The sequence below is a fragment of the Notamacropus eugenii genome, chromosome 1, assembly GCF_028372415.1.
Source record: "Notamacropus eugenii isolate mMacEug1 chromosome 1, mMacEug1.pri_v2, whole genome shotgun sequence".
Taxonomy (NCBI): domain Eukaryota; kingdom Metazoa; phylum Chordata; class Mammalia; order Diprotodontia; family Macropodidae; genus Notamacropus; species Notamacropus eugenii.
Window position 1 is genome coordinate 327065103 of NC_092872.1, and position 18434 is coordinate 327083536.

Here is an 18434-nt window from a genome sequence, read left to right on the forward strand (position 1 = left end):
TGATCTAGAGTGCAGATCAAGGAGAGAGACAATATAAGAAATGTTGGACTATTTGAAAATTATGATCAAAAAAAGAATCTAGATACAATATTACAAGAAATTATTAAGGAAAACTGCCCTGAAATTCTAGAATTCTAAATTAGAAATAGAAAAAAAAAAATCTACCCTTCACCACCTGAAAGAGATCCCTGAAAGATTTCTGGAAGAAAACTTCCAGAAATGTCATAGCCAAGTTTCAAAACATCCTGGTTAAAGATAAAATATTGCAAGCAACAAGAAAAAAAATTAAATACTGTGGAAATACAGTCAGGATTTCACAAGGCCTAGCAGCTTATATTCTAAAGGACCATAGGTCTTAGAATACTATATTTTGAAGAATAAAAGAGCTGGGGTTACATCTAAGAATAACCAGAAAAGGTGAATATAATTCTCAATGAAAAAAATAGATATTTGACAAACTGCAAGTCTAACAAAAAGATCAGAACTCAATCGAAAATTCTATATACAAGATCCACAGGTAAACAGTAAAGATTAATTATGAGACTCTTTAAGGTTAAACTGTTTCATTATTATATATAAAAATGCTATCCATATTCTTAAAACTGTCATCATTACTAAGGTAGTTTGGAATAAAGGTTGGAGCAGAGCTGTATATAGTGTGGTGATTCTAAAAAAAAAGCAAAACTGGGTAGGAAAAGGTAAAAGAGAGCAAATTATATTATAAAAAGGGGGCATGAATACAGAGGAAGCAGCTGGGAGTGGAAGGCTGGTAATGCTGAAAAGTTATTCTTATCTGGATTGAAGAGGAAACAATGTGTACATCTGAAAGAAAGGCTGCAGAAGAGAGGCAAGAAAACGAGGGGACAGGGAAGGGAAGGGACTTTTCGAGGAGTATGTAGATTGGAATTTGGGAGGGTGGGGGGAGAACATGGAAAGGGACTTTTGACAAGATGTGTGAATTGAGACTAGGGGTTAGAGAGGATTCTTAGAGAATGCTGTGGGTGAAGTGGCGGGTAGGATATTGAGGGGGAAGATAAGGTAACACAGATGGGGTAAAAAGAGAGGCTGAGAAGAAAAATAAGGAAAAATAAAATAGAGGAAAATTCACAAATAGTCATTATAACTTTGTGTATAGATCATTTGTTAGCAATTCTCTTTTGTGGTGGCAAAGAACTGTAAATTGCAGGGATCCCCTTCAGTTGAGGAACGGCTGAACAAGTTGTGGTATATGGTTTTGATGGAATATTACTGTGCTATAAGAAATGATGGGCTCAATGACCTTAGAAAAGCATGGAAAACTTGCACAAAATGATGACAAGTAAAATGAGCACAATCAAGAGAACACTGTATTCAGTAATAGCAACACTCTCTTTTAGGAACAAACTGAGCGCCTAAGTCATTTTGAGTATTATAAATATACAAATTTAAAATAAAGGATACATAAAGAAAGACACTATCTGCATCTGGAGCAAGAACTGATAAACAGAAGTATGTAGGCAATACTTTACACATATATATACCTATTTGTGTCTAATGGTAACCATATCTAGGATGGGAGGAGGGAAGAAAAAAGGGGAAAAAATTTTACAGGATAACTTTGTTGTATATTTGGAGGGAATAGCAAGTTGTACATGGTAGATTTGCAGTTTCATGTGCAAATCATCTTTTTTAATGTGCTGTTACGGAAATGCTCTGCAAATATTAGCAAACATGGTAGGATAACAAAGTTACTAATATTAAAAGAATGTGATAATCACAAAGAAGGTATACTTTCAACAAAAAAAAGGCCATGCCAGACTAACTTTCTTACCTTATCTATAGGGGATTCCTATTTAGGTACACGTTGCAGTAAATGAACTGTGAAGTTTCATCCAACATAGATTTCAGAAAAGATTCAGCATGATATACACAAGAGACTGAAATATATTGGGGGGGGGGGGGGAATTTAGGAAACACAGCAAGAGTAACAATGAGAATACACATGAGTGTGACAGATAAAAGGAGATACTTTCATGGAGAAACACTCCCATCTGGTAGTAATTTAGGATGCCACTAAAGAATACTTTATTATGTTTTCACAATTATAGTCATAAAAAGATAAAACGCCTCTTGGTACATATCTGGCTGATTAAGTGAAATTAAGCTAGTGGGACCAGATGAGACCCACGGGTTAGACTGTAACCTCTACTAGAGTTTGGCTACCTAATGCATACAGGACAAAGTCTTAAACTCATTCTAATGTCCAAGGCCTGATGCCCTATCATAACTATTCAATGATACCTGTTCCACTCCTTTCCAACATAAACCTCTACTACTGCTAAAATAATCATTTCTTTGCCAGGTAAACCTACTGAACTCAAACCTACCTTGAATGCCACTGCTCATTCTACCATCTAATCTAGAATGTTCGTCACTCCAATTATTACTTCATCCTTTGAGTTTCATGAATCACTCTTACTCATAAAAGTTGTTTGCTTCTTTCTCATAAAATATTCATTGAGCTTACTGATTATATCATTTATTTTAGCACCTAATCCAGGTGTGGGGAACCTGCAGCCTCAAGGCCACATGTGGCCCTTTAGGTCATCAAGTGCAGCCCTTTGACTGAATCCAAACTTTACAGAACAAATCCCCTTAATAAATAAAAGATCTGTTCTGTAAAACTTGGGGCTCGGTTTTCAAAAGTCTGTACCTGAAGACCTAGAAGACACAAGGTCCACATCCTTGAAATCATTTCAAGATCAATTAGGATACGTTTTAAAGTGTGGCATTTTAGTTCATTTTTAAATGAGAAAAACTAGAGATTCTAAGAGATGGAGGTAAAGAGGAAGTATATTCCAAATAGGGAAAATGGCCTATACAAAGGTATAGGGATAGAAGACAGTACATCCAAAATGTATGGAAATAGCAAATAGGCTAGTCTGCCTAGAATGCACAATACATGAAAGGAAATAACGTGCAAGTAAACAAGATTGTGAAGGACTTTAACTACAAAAGAAAGAAGTCTACATTTGTTTCCAGGAGCAAAAAGAGCTATTAAAGGTTTTTAAGCAATGGAGTGACCACAGTCCAGCAGCTATATACAAAGGACTGATTACTAAAGAGAGACTGGGGGCAGGGAAATGAATTAGGCAGCTACCATAACAATAATAAAGGACCTGAATTATAATAGTGAATGGGCAAAAGGGAAAAGATGCAGGAAGTGTTCTAGAGAATTGACAGGACTTTACAATTAACTGGATATGGGATATGAGGGATAATACAGCAAAGAGTCAAGGACGACCCTGAAACTGCAAACTTGGATGATTAGAAGGATGATGAAAACCTCCCCAGAAATAGGGAAGTTAGGAAGAGGAATGGGTGAGTTCTGTTTTGAACATACTGAGATTGTGATGTTTGCAAGGCATTCAGTTGGATTATGTTCACTGGACAGTTTATGATGCAGGATTAAAGTTTTGGGAAAAAGATAAAGACAGTCATACAAATCTGGGAGTCATCTGCATACAGGTGATAGATGAAGCCATAGGAGTTGGTAAGATTATAAATACAGATAATGATAACAATGAGGCAACATACCAAAATTTGTGTAGTCAGATTAGTACTGAGGGAAAAATGTATATCTCTAAACACACATATCAATAAAAAAGAGAAAGAACAGACCAATGAACTGAGTATATAATAAAAGAAAAAGAAAAAGAACAAATTAAAAATCCTCAATTAAACACCAAAATAGAAATCCTAAAAAATCAAAGGAGAGATTAATAAAATTGAAAGTTAAAAAAAATTCAATAAACAAAATTAGGAGCTGGTTTTAAGAAAAAAGAAAATAATAAATTAACCACTGGTTAATTTGATTTAAAAAAAAAAAAAAGGAAAAAACCAAATTCCCAGTACGTCCCAGGACAGAACCATGCTTTACTAAAGACTCCTACATTTCTCTATTATTACATGAACCAAAAACTAATTCCAAAGATCTAAATTTCAGTGTGATCTAGCAGATAGAGAGATAGCCTTAGAGTCAGAAGGAACTGTATTCAAGCCTTACACATACAAGTTCTATAAACATGGTAAAGTAACTTAACCTTTCAGTGTTCCAGGAAACTTAAGACTATTCTGGAAGAAGTAAAACAAATGCTGACTTGTTTTGATAGTGAGATTCCATACTTGGATTTCCCTATACCAAAGAAATCACAAGCCTAATCAAAACAAAACAAAACCCCACCTTCAAGTACTTACTGGTAGATAGTGGGAAGTGCAGTTATGATAAATCGACCACTGAGACCTGTAAATAAATATTATGGCTTAATAAATATAATAAAAAATTCTGTCAGAGATACATCAATAGCTTTCTCCAGGCTAAATAGGTATCACTTTTAATTTTCAAGTACTTCTCTTAAATTGTAAAGAATTGTTTATATGTCACATTACCTATATTTCTAATTATGTCCTTCCCCTTCCTTTGAAAAGAATTTAACAAGGCTGATCAACAAACTGAGAAAGCTTCACAGTATGTGCACAGATTCTATAACCATAGTTCCTCACCCTTCAAAGAATGAGCTATCTTCACATAGCTCTTCACACTGAGCTGATAGCTCATAACTCAAATTTGGTCATTATAATTTCAGTATGTTTGATTTTGATTATTTTGTTGTTCTTTCACCTTATATTGCAGTAACTGTTTTCTTGACTCTGCTTACTCCACTTTGAATTCATTTAAGTCTTCCCATGCTTCCCTTTATTCATCCTATTCATTATTTCTTAAAGCAAAGTGATATTGCATTATATTCATGTACCACAATTAGTTTATCCATTTCCCAAATGATAGGTATCTATTTTGTTTCCAATTCTTTGCTACCACAAAAAGTTAATGCTGTATTTTACATGGGACCTTTCTTTTTATTACTCAACCTCCTTGAGGTACATAGGCCTAACAATGGGATCTCTGGATGAAATGATGTTGACATTTAAGACACTTTCTTAGCGTAATTCCAAATTCCTTTCCAGAAGATTGAACCAAATCAGTTCCATCACGAATGCATCAATGTTTTTAGTTCCCATAGGTCTTCCAACACTGCCTTCTTGTTCAGTTGTTCATTTGGGGTTTTCTTGGCAAAGACAGTGGTTTATCACTTCTTCTCCAGCTCATTTTACAGATGAGGAAATGAAGCAAACAGAGTTAAGTGACTTAACTCAGGGTCACATAGCTATAAGTGTCTGAATTCAGATTTGAACTCAGGAAGATGAGTCTTCCTAACTCCTGACTCCAGGTCCAGCGTTCAATTATCCACTGCATCACACTGCCCCAACACTGACTACTCCTTTCTATAATTTTCTTTTTTTTAATCATTTTTATGCAATCAATGGGTATGATGGCAAATCCTATTAAATGCATAAATCATCCCATTCTATCCTGTCTTCTACAGAAGGCTGCCTTCTCTTATCTTCCCTATTTCCCTAATTTTCAATCACTCCCTATTTACTGGCTGCTTGCTTAATGCCTGCAAACATACCCATGCCTTCCCTATCATCCAAAAAACCTGTAACAAAACAAAAATTTTAAAAACTTCACTTGTTCCATCCATCCCCTACTAGCTATCTTCCTCTAGCCATCTTTCCTCTTTTGTGTCTAAATTCCTTAAGAAGATGATCTACAATAAGTGTTTCCACTTCCTTTCCTCTCACTCTCTCCTTAAATCTCTGTAGTTGGCTTCTGATCTCACCATTCATCCAAAACTGGTCTCTCCAAAGTCACTAATAATCTCTCCAAAGTCACAAAGGCCAAATCTAATGGCCTTTTCTCAATCCTCGTTTTCCTTTACATCTCTGCAGACCTTGACATTGTCAATTACCCTCTTCTCCTTAATATTTTCTTCTCTAAATTTGCATAATATTATTCTACCCTGGTTCTCCTTTCTAGCCTTTCCTTCTCAGTCTCCTCTGATGGATATTCATTCATGTTAACCTGCATGGAGGTCAGACATCCTTGCTTCTTCCTCTATACTATATCTCTTTGGGATTTGCTCCCAAGCTTCCAGTTATCATCTCTATACAGATGACTCTCAGATCTACTTGTCCAGTCAACATCTCTCATGACGTCACCCCAGTGCCATGATTGTCTTTGGTCTAAGAGACAGCCAAATGACCATCCTTTCATTAATAAAATGCTGGGGACTTCAGGGAGCCAAGAGGGCAGAGTAAGCAATAAATCACTGTAGCTCTCCCATATTCACCTCCAAATAACCAAACAACCATAAAATAGTATCCCAGAACAAATCCTGGAAGAGTGGAGATGGAAGAAAGACAGGGTGGAGCAGTCCTTTAGACTGAAGATTTGGAGGATCAGCAAAAAAGATCTGTTTCACTCCGGTAAAAGGGAAGCACAGTTCAGGACAAGAAGTGTCCCAGTAAGCCAGTGGCAAGCCCCACCTCAGCAAACCAGCAGTAGATCCTGAGCCCCAAGGTGGTGGAGCAGACAAATGTCAACACTAGGACTACCACATGACTCAGCATTGCCAGGGGAACTGGCAGACTCCAGCTCCAAGAACCACCTTGTGCTTCAGTACAGCTGTGGGCGGGCAGGCATCCTACAGTGGCCAGACTTCCCAGTGCTTCAGCACAGTCCAGGGCAAACAGGCCTCCATGTGCTTCAATGTAGCCCCAAGGAAATACAGAGGAAAACCCACCTGACCTCAGCACACACCCATCACTACTAGGACCCCTGTTTAGCACCAGGTTAAGCTGCCAGACCCCTACAGCCTCCAGAAGCACCAGCCAATCTATACCCCACACCCTCAGGACAGCATCAGACACAAGGGTCTCTGTGGGCCTCAGGGCAACATCAGTACACCACCAGGTAAATGGCCAGGGCACACAGTCACTAGCACAAAATGCCAGAGATAGTACCCCTCCACCCTAGGAGCAGAGTTCAAATTTAGAAGAAAGGAAAAAAGCCAAAAAATAATGTGCTGGGCTTATTAAGAAAATGATTCAATTACCGAGAAACTATGTCTCTCAAACTGTCACACTTTACTATAATAGTCTCCTTCACAAAGGTCAAAACCATCTCATGTCTGGGTTCTATGCATCTTTCCTCTGCCCCTAAAATCATGCTTGGTGCTATCTGCCCTAGGAGATCATACATTTCTTCTTCTCTGACAGGATACGGCTCATGAAGAAAGATGATCTCTCAATGTACTAGCTTTTCTCAGTACAAACCAATCATGAGGTCCTCATCTTCCATAACAGACATATATCTCTTAGTCCATGGAAGTTTTTTAAGCAGGTCCTCCAACATAAGACACACCCTCAGACCTGTGTGTTTGTCATATCTCCCATTCTTCTTGAATCTTTCCTCTCTCCTAGGAGACTATAGGAATCATCATTCCTTCACTATTCTCCTATGGATTTGGTAGGGGTACACCACACATTTCCCTATCTCCCTTCTCTCCTTTCCCCATTTATACACCTTCCTATTCTGTGATCCTGTACTACAAAATACACTGATTCCTGAAGGGACCTCAATTAGTAGGCATTTATAAAGTATTTCCTATGTGCCAAGCCAAAAGAAAAAACAAAAAGAGTACAGTGCTTCAATTCTGCTCTTCCATCTTCATTTCTGTCTGTTCCACTTACATCTTGAATCCTCATACCTATTTTTATTCCTTGATGAACAATCTTTTTCTCTTAATTAAAAAAAAAAACTTTTAAACATGGAGTGATTAATTTTATCATTCACTCTTTGCCTAAAGAGTTTTATTTACCTTTTAAAGTTTTCTATTGTCCGAGGTACTTAGAAATCTAATACTCTGCTTACAATTTTTTCCTTTCCAGGAATGCCTCAAATTCTTCTCTTTTTAAATATCCTTTCTTCATTAATTATTAGCCTCAGATTTGCAGGGTATGTGACATTCTGAGTTGCAGCTTTAGCTTCTTTTTTTGGGGAATGTATTATCCTATTCTCCTGCAATTGCCCATGACTATGAAATAATCTTGTATTAAAAGCCACACTTTCCTATTTGAAAAGAAATCTGCAAAAAATGTTATCAAAATGGTTAGACTTCATGACTGTATCTTGGGTTTCAAAGTGTACACATGTGAGTATGTACATGTGTGTGATTTCTCAAGGTAACCTGTGGATTCTCTACTGATGCTATCTGTCTGTATTCAGAAGTTATGGGTAGTTTTCTTGAATTATTTCCTGCACTGTAGGATTCAGACTGTCACATTCCTCTATGATCCCTACACTATCTCTGCACATCTTCAAAATCAGCAGTTATGGTTTGCATGGAATTCAAGTAAGTACTCTTTTAACATAGTTACCTTTCGCTTCACTTCTGTGAGGTTTTCCATTTCAGTATTTTTGTGTTCCAAATTTGTTAATCTTTCTTTCCTTGTCTATTCTATAACATCACTGAACTGTTTTCTAATCTGTTCTTTTCATTCTGAATCGAGAGCTCTAAGCTTAGATCAATATCCATCCTCAACTTCTTCTTTTATACATTCCATTTCTCTTTTGAACTACCATGATCACTTCTTCTTGTCTCTGCATTCTCTGTTGGGAATCCACAGTACTCTGCAATTTCATCTGATACTTGGTTCACTTTTCTATTAGGTTTACTACTTATTCTTCCTACTCTCTGGGACTCCAATTGTGGATTCATCCATCGGCTTACACTCTAGTCTTTGAGGCTTTTCTCTTGAAATCTTTGCTATTTCAATCTTTTTCTTCCTGGTATTCACTCCTCCTCACATCATGATGCCTCCCCTTTGCTGGTGGGTACAGTCCCAAGGCTAGGCTGCAACACTGGCTCAGCCTCCTTGTATTAGAGGATAATAAGGTTTATAGGACTGGTCCCTGTGTAGAGTATCCTCTGAGGAGAGAGGATCAGACCAGCTGGTAACCTGCCCTGAATCCTCCTTCAGCTTCCATTTTTCTTGCTAGGCTGCACGGCACTTAATGCTTTGGGAGCAGAGGGGGAAGAGTTTCAGGTACTGTCACAAGTAGCTAGTCAAAAGACAGAATATTATTAGTCCTCCCACCCCTTTCCATGTGAGCTCCATGTGGCTGGGGAAAGTCAGTGTTTCCTTTAAGGGTGTATGTGTGTGTGTGGGTGCGTTGGGGAGGTGGGGACAGGAGGGTTTGAAAAGTCTCTACAACAGTACAGAGAAGCATTTCAAGAGGGATTCCTGCACAAACTTGCATGTAGTTTATTCTCCTGCTATGGCACATGGAGGTTGATGGGTAAGGAATGCTGAATCTGTTAAAGATTAGAGTTCTCTAGTATTAACCTTATCATGAGAATTTTACCTTGTGGAATTTTATCTTCTTTCTCCTTCACATTTAGCTGTAATTGCCCTACATAGAGCACATTCTTCCTTTTGGAGGGGAAAGTTAAAGTTATTTTAAGTAACTTACATGACTTCATCTTGTTTATCCTGGGACCTTATTTTTCAATTATTTAATAGTCAAGTAAAGCTTCAGTTTAAAAAAAATTGGTTATTTAACTCAAGTTAAGTCTCTGCGGTACCTTCCAATTCTGAATTCTATTATTCCAAATATTATAAAATTTTACTCAAAATCATAGTAATATCTGAAGACTTTTCAATAAATACTAATGAACTATAATGATGTACAGATACTTTAAACAATATAACAAATGAAATATTAAAATTTACATTCATTATAATATATATAATATGTACATATATTTATAATTATATGATAATAAAATTTTAAAATTCATTAAAATATACAATATTGTCGTTCAGTAAAATGTTTATAATGTTGAAAAGCACATTACAAATATAAATGGAGTAACCATACCTGGCTGCTCTGTGACATCCACTTTTGCAATATTAACCTCAAGATCTTCCCCCCACTCAGCAAAATCTTCCCACTCTGGCTGAAGGTTCTGACAAGCAGGACACCATGGAGCATAACTAGGGAAAAAAAGGTAAGTAAAACATTAATAACATAGATGGCCAAGAAAAAAGAAAACAACAGTTTTGTTTTAATTTATATTTTTTTTATTCAAGAAATGCTATTTAGGTTTTATGTGGCTATTAGGTATAAAAAAAAAACTGATTCACAGCAAAAATCTCCCATTTCTCCTCTAACAGATACACAATCCAGTTTACTAAGAAAAATGAAAAACTTGCTAATTCCTTCAGAATTCCCAGATTTTGAAATCATATAATCAAAGTTTTCGAAATCTGTAATAATCATTAATAATTCTGGGGCAAATTCAACTTAGGATCTATAATAAACTCCTCTAACAAAATTCATGACAAAAATAGCTGTTAATAAATATAAATTATAGCATACAAATCCAAATCTGTAAAAAGTATTAAGATATCTATGAGCTGATCATGATAACAGTTTTTGTAACTGAATTAGAAATTAAATGAAAAATGACAAAATGCTAGCTAATCACAACCAAGCCAGGTTTATAGCAGGTTCAACAATTAAGAACTATGAGTTTAAAACAGCAAAAAAGAAAAATAAGGGGAAAAAGTTATCACTAGATGCAAAAAAAAACCCCTTTTACAGAAGTCAGCATCTATTCATGGCAACTTCTTTTAATCACTAAAAAAAATAGGAAAAAGGAATTTTCTTCTTAACACAGCACCTTCAATACTTCTCAATACAACATCTTGAACACAAATCTTCCTTAAACCAAAAACAGCTGTGTGTGAAGAGACACTTGGAAGAGCTCAAAATGAGCTAAACCATTCTAAAAAGATATTTTGAATCATGCTAAAAAGTTATTAAATATAGCATTGTCTTTGACCGAATTATATATCACTATTATATACTTCAAAAAGATCAAAATAAAAAGAAAAGGTACTACCTACAAAAAATGTAGTAAATATTTTTGTGGTGGCAAAAAATACAGAAACTAAAGAGGGGAGACAGAGTCAAAATGGCAGAGTAAAGGCAGGGAATTCACCTGAGCTATCCCCAAAACCTTTACAAATACCTTTTAAAAATCTAGAGCAGCAGAACTCACAAAAAGACAGAGTGAAACAAATTTCCACGTCAAGACATGACAAAATCAGCAGGAAAAATCTGTTGCAGCAAGGTAAGAGACAAGCACAGTCCAGAGCAGGCCACATCAGCACAGACTGGACATCAACACAGACCAGGCCCCAGAAAACCCAGAGCAGGTTTCAGGGTGAATGAATCACTGGCAGCAGTGGCAGTTTCCAGACTTCTCAGCACAGAGACTCCAAAGACAACTTCGAAGACCTGCAGGAAAAGTCTGTCACACCTTCATGAGAGCATAGCCCTGGCCTCAGCAAACTAGGAGCACACCTTAGGAGTGACTGAATTGGCAACAGCAGCAGCTGCTTTGAGAGTTATTTGCTCATGGATGATAAGGGGAACAAACAACAGGTCAGAAGGAGATTACAGGGGTCTTTTTTGCTAGCACTATGACAGGATAGCTGCTTTGAACATACTCGAATTTGGGTCACAGTCCTGGGTGGCAGTCTCAGGAGGAGGAGCACCAGCATAGCAGAGCTTGTGGCAACAGTGGAGGGGGGAAAAGGGCAGAAAACAGTGCTTGTGGTCACTCACAGACCAGAGCACAGGCCAGGAGAGGAGTAAGTACACCTCTCCTTAGATCATACCACCCTGGAAGAAATGAAAACTTACAGGTCCCTAGAAATATCTCTGAAAACAGCTTGGACAGTTCACCCTCCACCCTCGAAGCAAAGCCCTATTTTAACCAAGACTTAAAAGTCAACTAGTAGGCTAGGAAAATGAGCAAACAACAGACAAAAAAACTGACTACAGAAAGCTACTATGGTGACAAGAAAGACCAAAACTCATCACTCAGAAGAAGATAACAACAAACTTCCTACATCCAAAAACTCCAAGAAAAATATCAACTGGTCTCAGGCCATGGAATAGTTGAAAAAGGATTTTAAAAATCAAGTAAGAGAGGTAAAGGAAAAACTGGAAAGAGAAATGAGAGTGATAAAAGAAAATCATAAGAAAAGAGTCAATAATTTGGTAAAGGAGACACACACACAAAAAAAAATACTTAAGAAAATAACACCTTAAAAACAGACTAGACCAAATGGTAAAAGAGGTACAAAAACCAAATAAGAATGCCTTGAAAAGCAGAACTGATCAAATGAAAAAAATACACAAAAATTCACTGAAGAGAACAACTCCTCATAAAGTAGAATTGGCCAAATGGAAAAGGAAAAGGAAGTACAAAAGCTCAATGAAGAAAATAACTTCTTAAAAGTCAGAATTTGGGCAAGTGGAAGCTAAAGACTTTTATGAGAAATCCAGAAACAATAAAACAAAACCAAAGAATGACAAAATAGAAGACAATGTGAAATGTCTCAATGGAAGAACTAAACTGGAAACTAGAACCAGGAGAGAGAATTATAATATTATTGAACTACCTGAAAGCCATGATCAAAAAAGGAGTCCAGACATCATCTTTCAAGAAATTATCAAAGAAAACTACCTTTATATTCTAGAACCAGAGTAGAAAATAGAAATTAAAAGAATTCACCAATCACCTCTGAAAGTCAAAAGGAAAGTCCCAAAGGAAAACTCCTAGGAACATTGTAGCCAAATTTCAGAGTTCCCAGGTCAAGAAGAAAATATTACAAGTAACCAGAAAAAAAACAATCCAAGTATGGTGAAGCCACAGTCAGGATGACAGAAGACTTAGCAGCTTCTACATTAAAGTATTGGAGGGCTTGGAATATGATATGCCAGTGGGCAAAGGAGCTAAGATTACAACCAAGAATCACCTACCCAGCAAAACTGAGTATATTCATGATTTCAGAGGTAAAAGATTAAGGGCATAGAATGAGACAGATATTTCTGTGTAGAGCTTTGAAGGAATTTGCTTTATTTGACTATGAATATGTGTTAGAAGAAATTTTTCCTTTTTTCTTTCCCATTGGGCTGTGAGGTAGAAGGTGGTGAAAATAAATTTTGTTAATGTAAAGAGAAGGAAGAGTACTACAAATGTGAAATGCTGCATGGATTTTGGATAAAGTTACTGTATTATTACTTTTATTTTGTTACAAGGTATTTCTCACAAAATGAAATACATCTATATCATCTGTAAAGCTGAAAAATATCTGTAAATGTATATAAAGTAAAAAAAATCAGTATGTTTTACTTTGGGGGGGTTTTCTTGGGGGGGGGGGGGTGTCGTTTTTTAAAGCAGTCAAGGACCCTAGACTCCTGAAAGAGGGACAAGTATAGAAGTAAGAAGGAACTATGGCTGTGACCCTTGAAGGTAAGTAAGGGTCTCAGTTCTAGTGCCAGTCCAATCTAAAGCCTGCAGAATATTAATTGGGGCAGAGATTACAGTGTGCAGGAGAGTCTCCAATTTTGTCAGTCTGAACCCACAGAGTTTCAAGTTAGCTAACAATGGACCATGTCCAGCAGCAGAGTACTAGAACTTCAAGGAAGGACAAACAGGTCAGAAAGGTATTCTGAAGCAGAACTCACACTTCACCATGGATCCACTTTGGGAGCATTAAAAGCTTACAAATTCCCAACCTGAATTGTCCCAGAGATCCCAGAATAAAATAACACTCAATATCCCAAGAAAGGAATAGCAGGACTCAATTGGGCACAAACTAAGCCCTGACATTACCTGAGAAGTGCACAGAGTTCTAACATAAAATCTAAAATCAAAAAGTAGGCTGAAAAAAATGAGCAAAGAAGCCCATAATAAAGAGTTATTATGGAGAAAAGGATACTAAAGACACAAACCTAGAAGAGAATAATTTTTAAATTAGCTTCAAATAAAGCTTTTACAACACACACACACACACACAAAACCACCATACTTAGGCATACATTCAATTAGAATTCCTAGACAAAACAAAAAAAAAGTTACAATGATTTTTGAATGAAAAAGTCAGAATGGGAAAAAATTAGAAATGACAGTGATGAAAATTTGGTAAGAGAATTAATAGTACAAGAGGTACAAAACTTACTAAACAGATTCCTTGAAAACTAGAATTGGCAAAAAAAGAAGTTAATGACTCCATGAGTGAAGAAGTTGTTACAAAACAAAGTAAGAAATGAGGAGGAAATTAAAACAATAATTAGAAATTACTTTGCCCAACTGTATGCCCATAAATTTGACAATCCAAGGGAGAAGGATGAATATTTTAAAAAATATAAATTGCTCAGATTAACAGAAGAAGTTGAATACTTAAATAACCCCATCTCAGAAAAAGAAATTGAACAAACCATCAATGAACTCCCTAGAAAAAAATCTCCAGAGTCAGATGAATTTACAAGTGAATTCTAACAAACATTTAAAGAACAGGTAAATCCAATACTATATAGACTGGGAAAAGTGGTGTAGAAGTCCTACTAAATTCTTTTTATGATACAAATACGGTTCTGATACCTAAACCATGAAGAGCCAAAACTGAGAAAGAAAATGACAGACCAATTTCTCTAATGAATATAGATGCAAAAATTTTAAATAAGATTTTAGAAAAAAGAATACAGAAACATATCACAAGACACAACAACTTATCACATTATAATCAGGTAGGATTTATACCAGGAATGCAGGGCTGGTTCAATATTAGGAAAACTATCAGCATTACAGATCATATCAACAACAAAACTAACAGAAACCACATGATTATCTCAATAGATGCAGAAAAAGCTTTTCACAAAATACAACACCCATTCCTATTAAAAACACTGGAGAGCACAGGAATAAATGGAGCTTTCCACAAAATAATAAGCAGTATCTACCTAAAACCAAGGGCAAGCATTATATATAAGCTAGATCCATTACCAATAAGATCAGGGGTGAAACAAGGATGTCCATTATCATCACTGGTTATTCAATATGGTACTACAAATGTTAACTTTAGCAATAAGAGAATAAAAAGAAATTGAAGAAATTAGAATAGGCAAAGAAGAAACTAAGTTTATCACTCTCTGCAGATGATATGATGATATATTTACAGAATCCTAGAGAACCAAGTAAAAAATTATTTGAAATAATAAACAACTCTGGCAAAGTTGCAAGCTACAAAATAAACCCACATAAATCATCTGCATTTCTATATATTACTAACAAAGCCCAATAGCAAGACATAGAAAGAAAAATCTCATTTAAAGCTATGGTAGACACTGTGAAATATCTGGGAGTATACCTGCTAAAACGACTATATGAATTAAAAAACACTTTTCACACAAAAAAGTCATATCTAAGTAAGTGGAAAAACATCAGTTGCTAATGGGTAGGCAGAGCTAATATAATAAAAATGACAATTCCACTTAAATTAATTTACTTATTCAGTGCCATACCAATCAAATTATCAGAAAAATATTTTCTAGAGCTAGAAAAAAATAATATCAAAATTCATCTGGAAGAACAAAAGGTCCAGAATATCAAGGGAATTAATGAAAAAAATTAAAAGAAAGCTATCTATAGTCATATGAAAAAAATGCTCTAAATCATTATTGATTAGAGAGATGCAAATCAAAACAACTCTGAGGCACCACATCACACCTATCAGATTGGCTGACATGACAAAACTGGAAGATGATAAATACTGGAGAACATGTGGGAGAGTTGGAACACTAATTCATTGTTGGTGGGGCTGCAAGCTATCCCAACCATTCTGGAGAGCAATTTGGAACTATGCCCAAAGGGCTACAAAAATGTGTATAGCCTTTGACCCAGTAATATCGCTTCTAGGACTGTATCCCAAAGAAATCATAAAAATGGGAAAGGGCCCCACGTATACAAAAATATTTGTAAGAGCTCTCCTTGTGGTGGCCAAGAACTTGAAATCGAAGGGATGCCCATCAATTGGGGAATGGCTGAACAAGTTGTGGTATATGAATGTAATGGAATACTATTGTGCTATAAGAAATGATGAACAGGCAGACTTCAGACAGGCCTGTAAGAACTTATATGAACTGATGCTGAGTGAAAGGTGCAGAACCAGGAGATCATTGTACACAGTAACAACCACAGTGTGTGAGGAATTTTTTTGGTAGACTTTGCCCTTCACAGTAATTCAAGAACCTAAAACACTCTCAAAGGATTCTTGAGGCGAAATGCCATCCACATCCAAAACAGGAACTATGTAACTGGAATGCAGAATGAAGTAGTGTTCTCTATTATGTTACGTTTTGTTTTGTTTGGGTTTTTCTCATGGTTTCTCCCATTCATTTTAATTCTTCTATGCAACATGACTAATGTGAAAATGCGATTAATAAGAATGTATGTGTAGAATCCATATAAGATAGTATTCCATTTTGGGGAGGGAGGAGGAAAAAAATCTAAGATTTATGGAAGTGATTGTAGAAAACTGAAAACAAATTAATTTTAAAAATAAAGAAAACCAAAAAAATAGAAGAAAATGTTAGTAAAAACAACCGATAAAAAACAGAAGGAAAAATGATTTAAGAATCCAAGAATCACTGAACTATCTCAAAGCCATGACCAAAAAAAAAAAAAAAACCTGGAAAAAAAAGAATCTAAGATACTATATTTCAAGAAATCGTTAAATAAAACTGTCCAGATCCCTCAGAAGCACAGGGCAAAGTGAAAATTTTAAAAAAACCCTCCATTGGTCATCTCCTGAAAGAAATTCCCAGGAATATTACAGCCAAATTTAGAGTTTTCAGGTCAAAGCAAACAACCAAAATAGCTCCTCCAAAACAACTACAACAAAAACACTCCCTCCCCCCACGCCCAACAAACAGACATAAAGAAAGAATTCAAGTATCAAGGAACCACAGTCAGTATCACAAAATATTTAGCAGCCAGGAAAGGAGAGCTTGGAGAATGACATTACTTAAAGAAGCTAAGAGATAGAACCTTACAACCAAGAATAACTTACCTAGAAAAACTGTCTATAATACTACAGGGAAAAAAAAATGGACCTTTAATGAGCATTCCTGATGAAAAGATCAGAGCTGAGTAGAAACTCTGAAATATAAGCAAATGAGACAAAACTTTAAAAAGTACGAGTAAATAATCGTAAAGAACGGAACAAGAATAACTTTAGTATAAAGAGATGATGTAAGAGTCCTTACAAAATCCTAATATTCAATTCAATTCAATAGACATTTATTAAGCACTATACATCAGATACTGGGTTAAGTGCTGGGGATACAAAAAGTGTCAAAAGATAGTCCCTGCTTTCAAGGTACTTATAATCTAATAGAAGTGACAAACATGCAAACAAATACACAACATACAAAATAAATAGGAAATAATTAAAAGGAGGAAAGCACTGGAATTAATAATAAGCCTTAGGAAAGGCTTTTTGTAGAAGATCTTTATTTTAGCTGGGACTTTAAGGAAGTCAGAGAAGGCAGTAGTCAGAGCAAAGGAAGAAGAGCATTTCAATTATGGGAAACAGCTAGGAAAAATACCTAGGGCCAAAAGATAGAGCATTTTGTTTGTAGCAGAGTGAGAAGGCACTGGATCAGTCTAAAGTGGGGAGTGAGATGTAAGAAGACTGGAAGAGAAGGAGGGGGCTAGGTTATAAAGGGTTTTGAACGCCAAACAAAGCATTTTGTATTTGTTCCTGGAGGCAACAGGAAGCCACTGAAGTTAACTGAGGGGGAAGAGGGTGTGTGATGTGATCAGACCTGTTTTATAAGAAAATCACTTTAGCAGCTAAATGGAGAATGGACTGGAGTAGGGAGAGTCTAATTACAGTAATCAAGGCGTGAGATGATAAGGGCTTGCACTAGAGTAGTGACTATGCCAGAGGGAGCGTATTCAAGATTTTACAAAGGTGAAATCAACAGGCATTGGCAACAGCTTGGATACGGGAAGGGGGCAGTGACAGACAGTGAGGAATCAAGTATGACACCCAGGTTTTGTTCTCCAGAGCCTGGGAGGATGGTGTTGCCCTCTAAAGTAATAGAGAAGGTATTTTTTTTCTGGTGCAGGGGAGTTTAGGGGGAACAATAATGAATTCTGTTTAGACATACTGAATTTAAGACGTCTACTGAATATTCAGTTCTAGATATCTGCAAGTCAGTCTGATGAGAGACTGGGGCAGGAATAGCAGATTGGAGAAATCATCAGCATAGAGATGATAATTATATCTATGGGAGCTGATTAGATCACAAAGTGACATAGTATAAAGGGAGAAGAGAACCCAGGATAGTATTCTGAACAGTTGGAGGGGATGAGATAGATGTGGATCCAGTAAAGGAGACATGTAGGAGGAAAATCAGGAGAGACTGGTGTTCCAAATATTTAGAAAGAAGAGAGTATCAAGGAGCGTAATCAACAGTGTTACTCTTGGTTTTATAAAGTACCATCCTTTTCATTTACATTGTTGGTCATTACCATGTAGATTATTGCGTTGGCTCTGTTCAGTTTACTCTTCATCAGTTCATAAAAGACTTTCTATGCTTCTCTGTATTCATCCCAGGCATCATT

The 18434-nt window shown here is 36.2% G+C and overlaps 1 protein-coding gene across 1 annotated transcript in view; it reads right to left on the reverse strand.

The window, feature by feature from the left end:
* Positions 1-18434, reverse strand: part of TMX1 (thioredoxin related transmembrane protein 1) — a 50069-nt gene that overhangs the window by 7084 nt on the left and 24551 nt on the right. Inside the window, 2 exon segments of the mRNA XM_072629715.1 lie at positions 4237-4282; positions 9824-9939. Of these exon segments, the coding sequence (XP_072485816.1) occupies positions 4237-4282; positions 9824-9939 (162 nt within the window).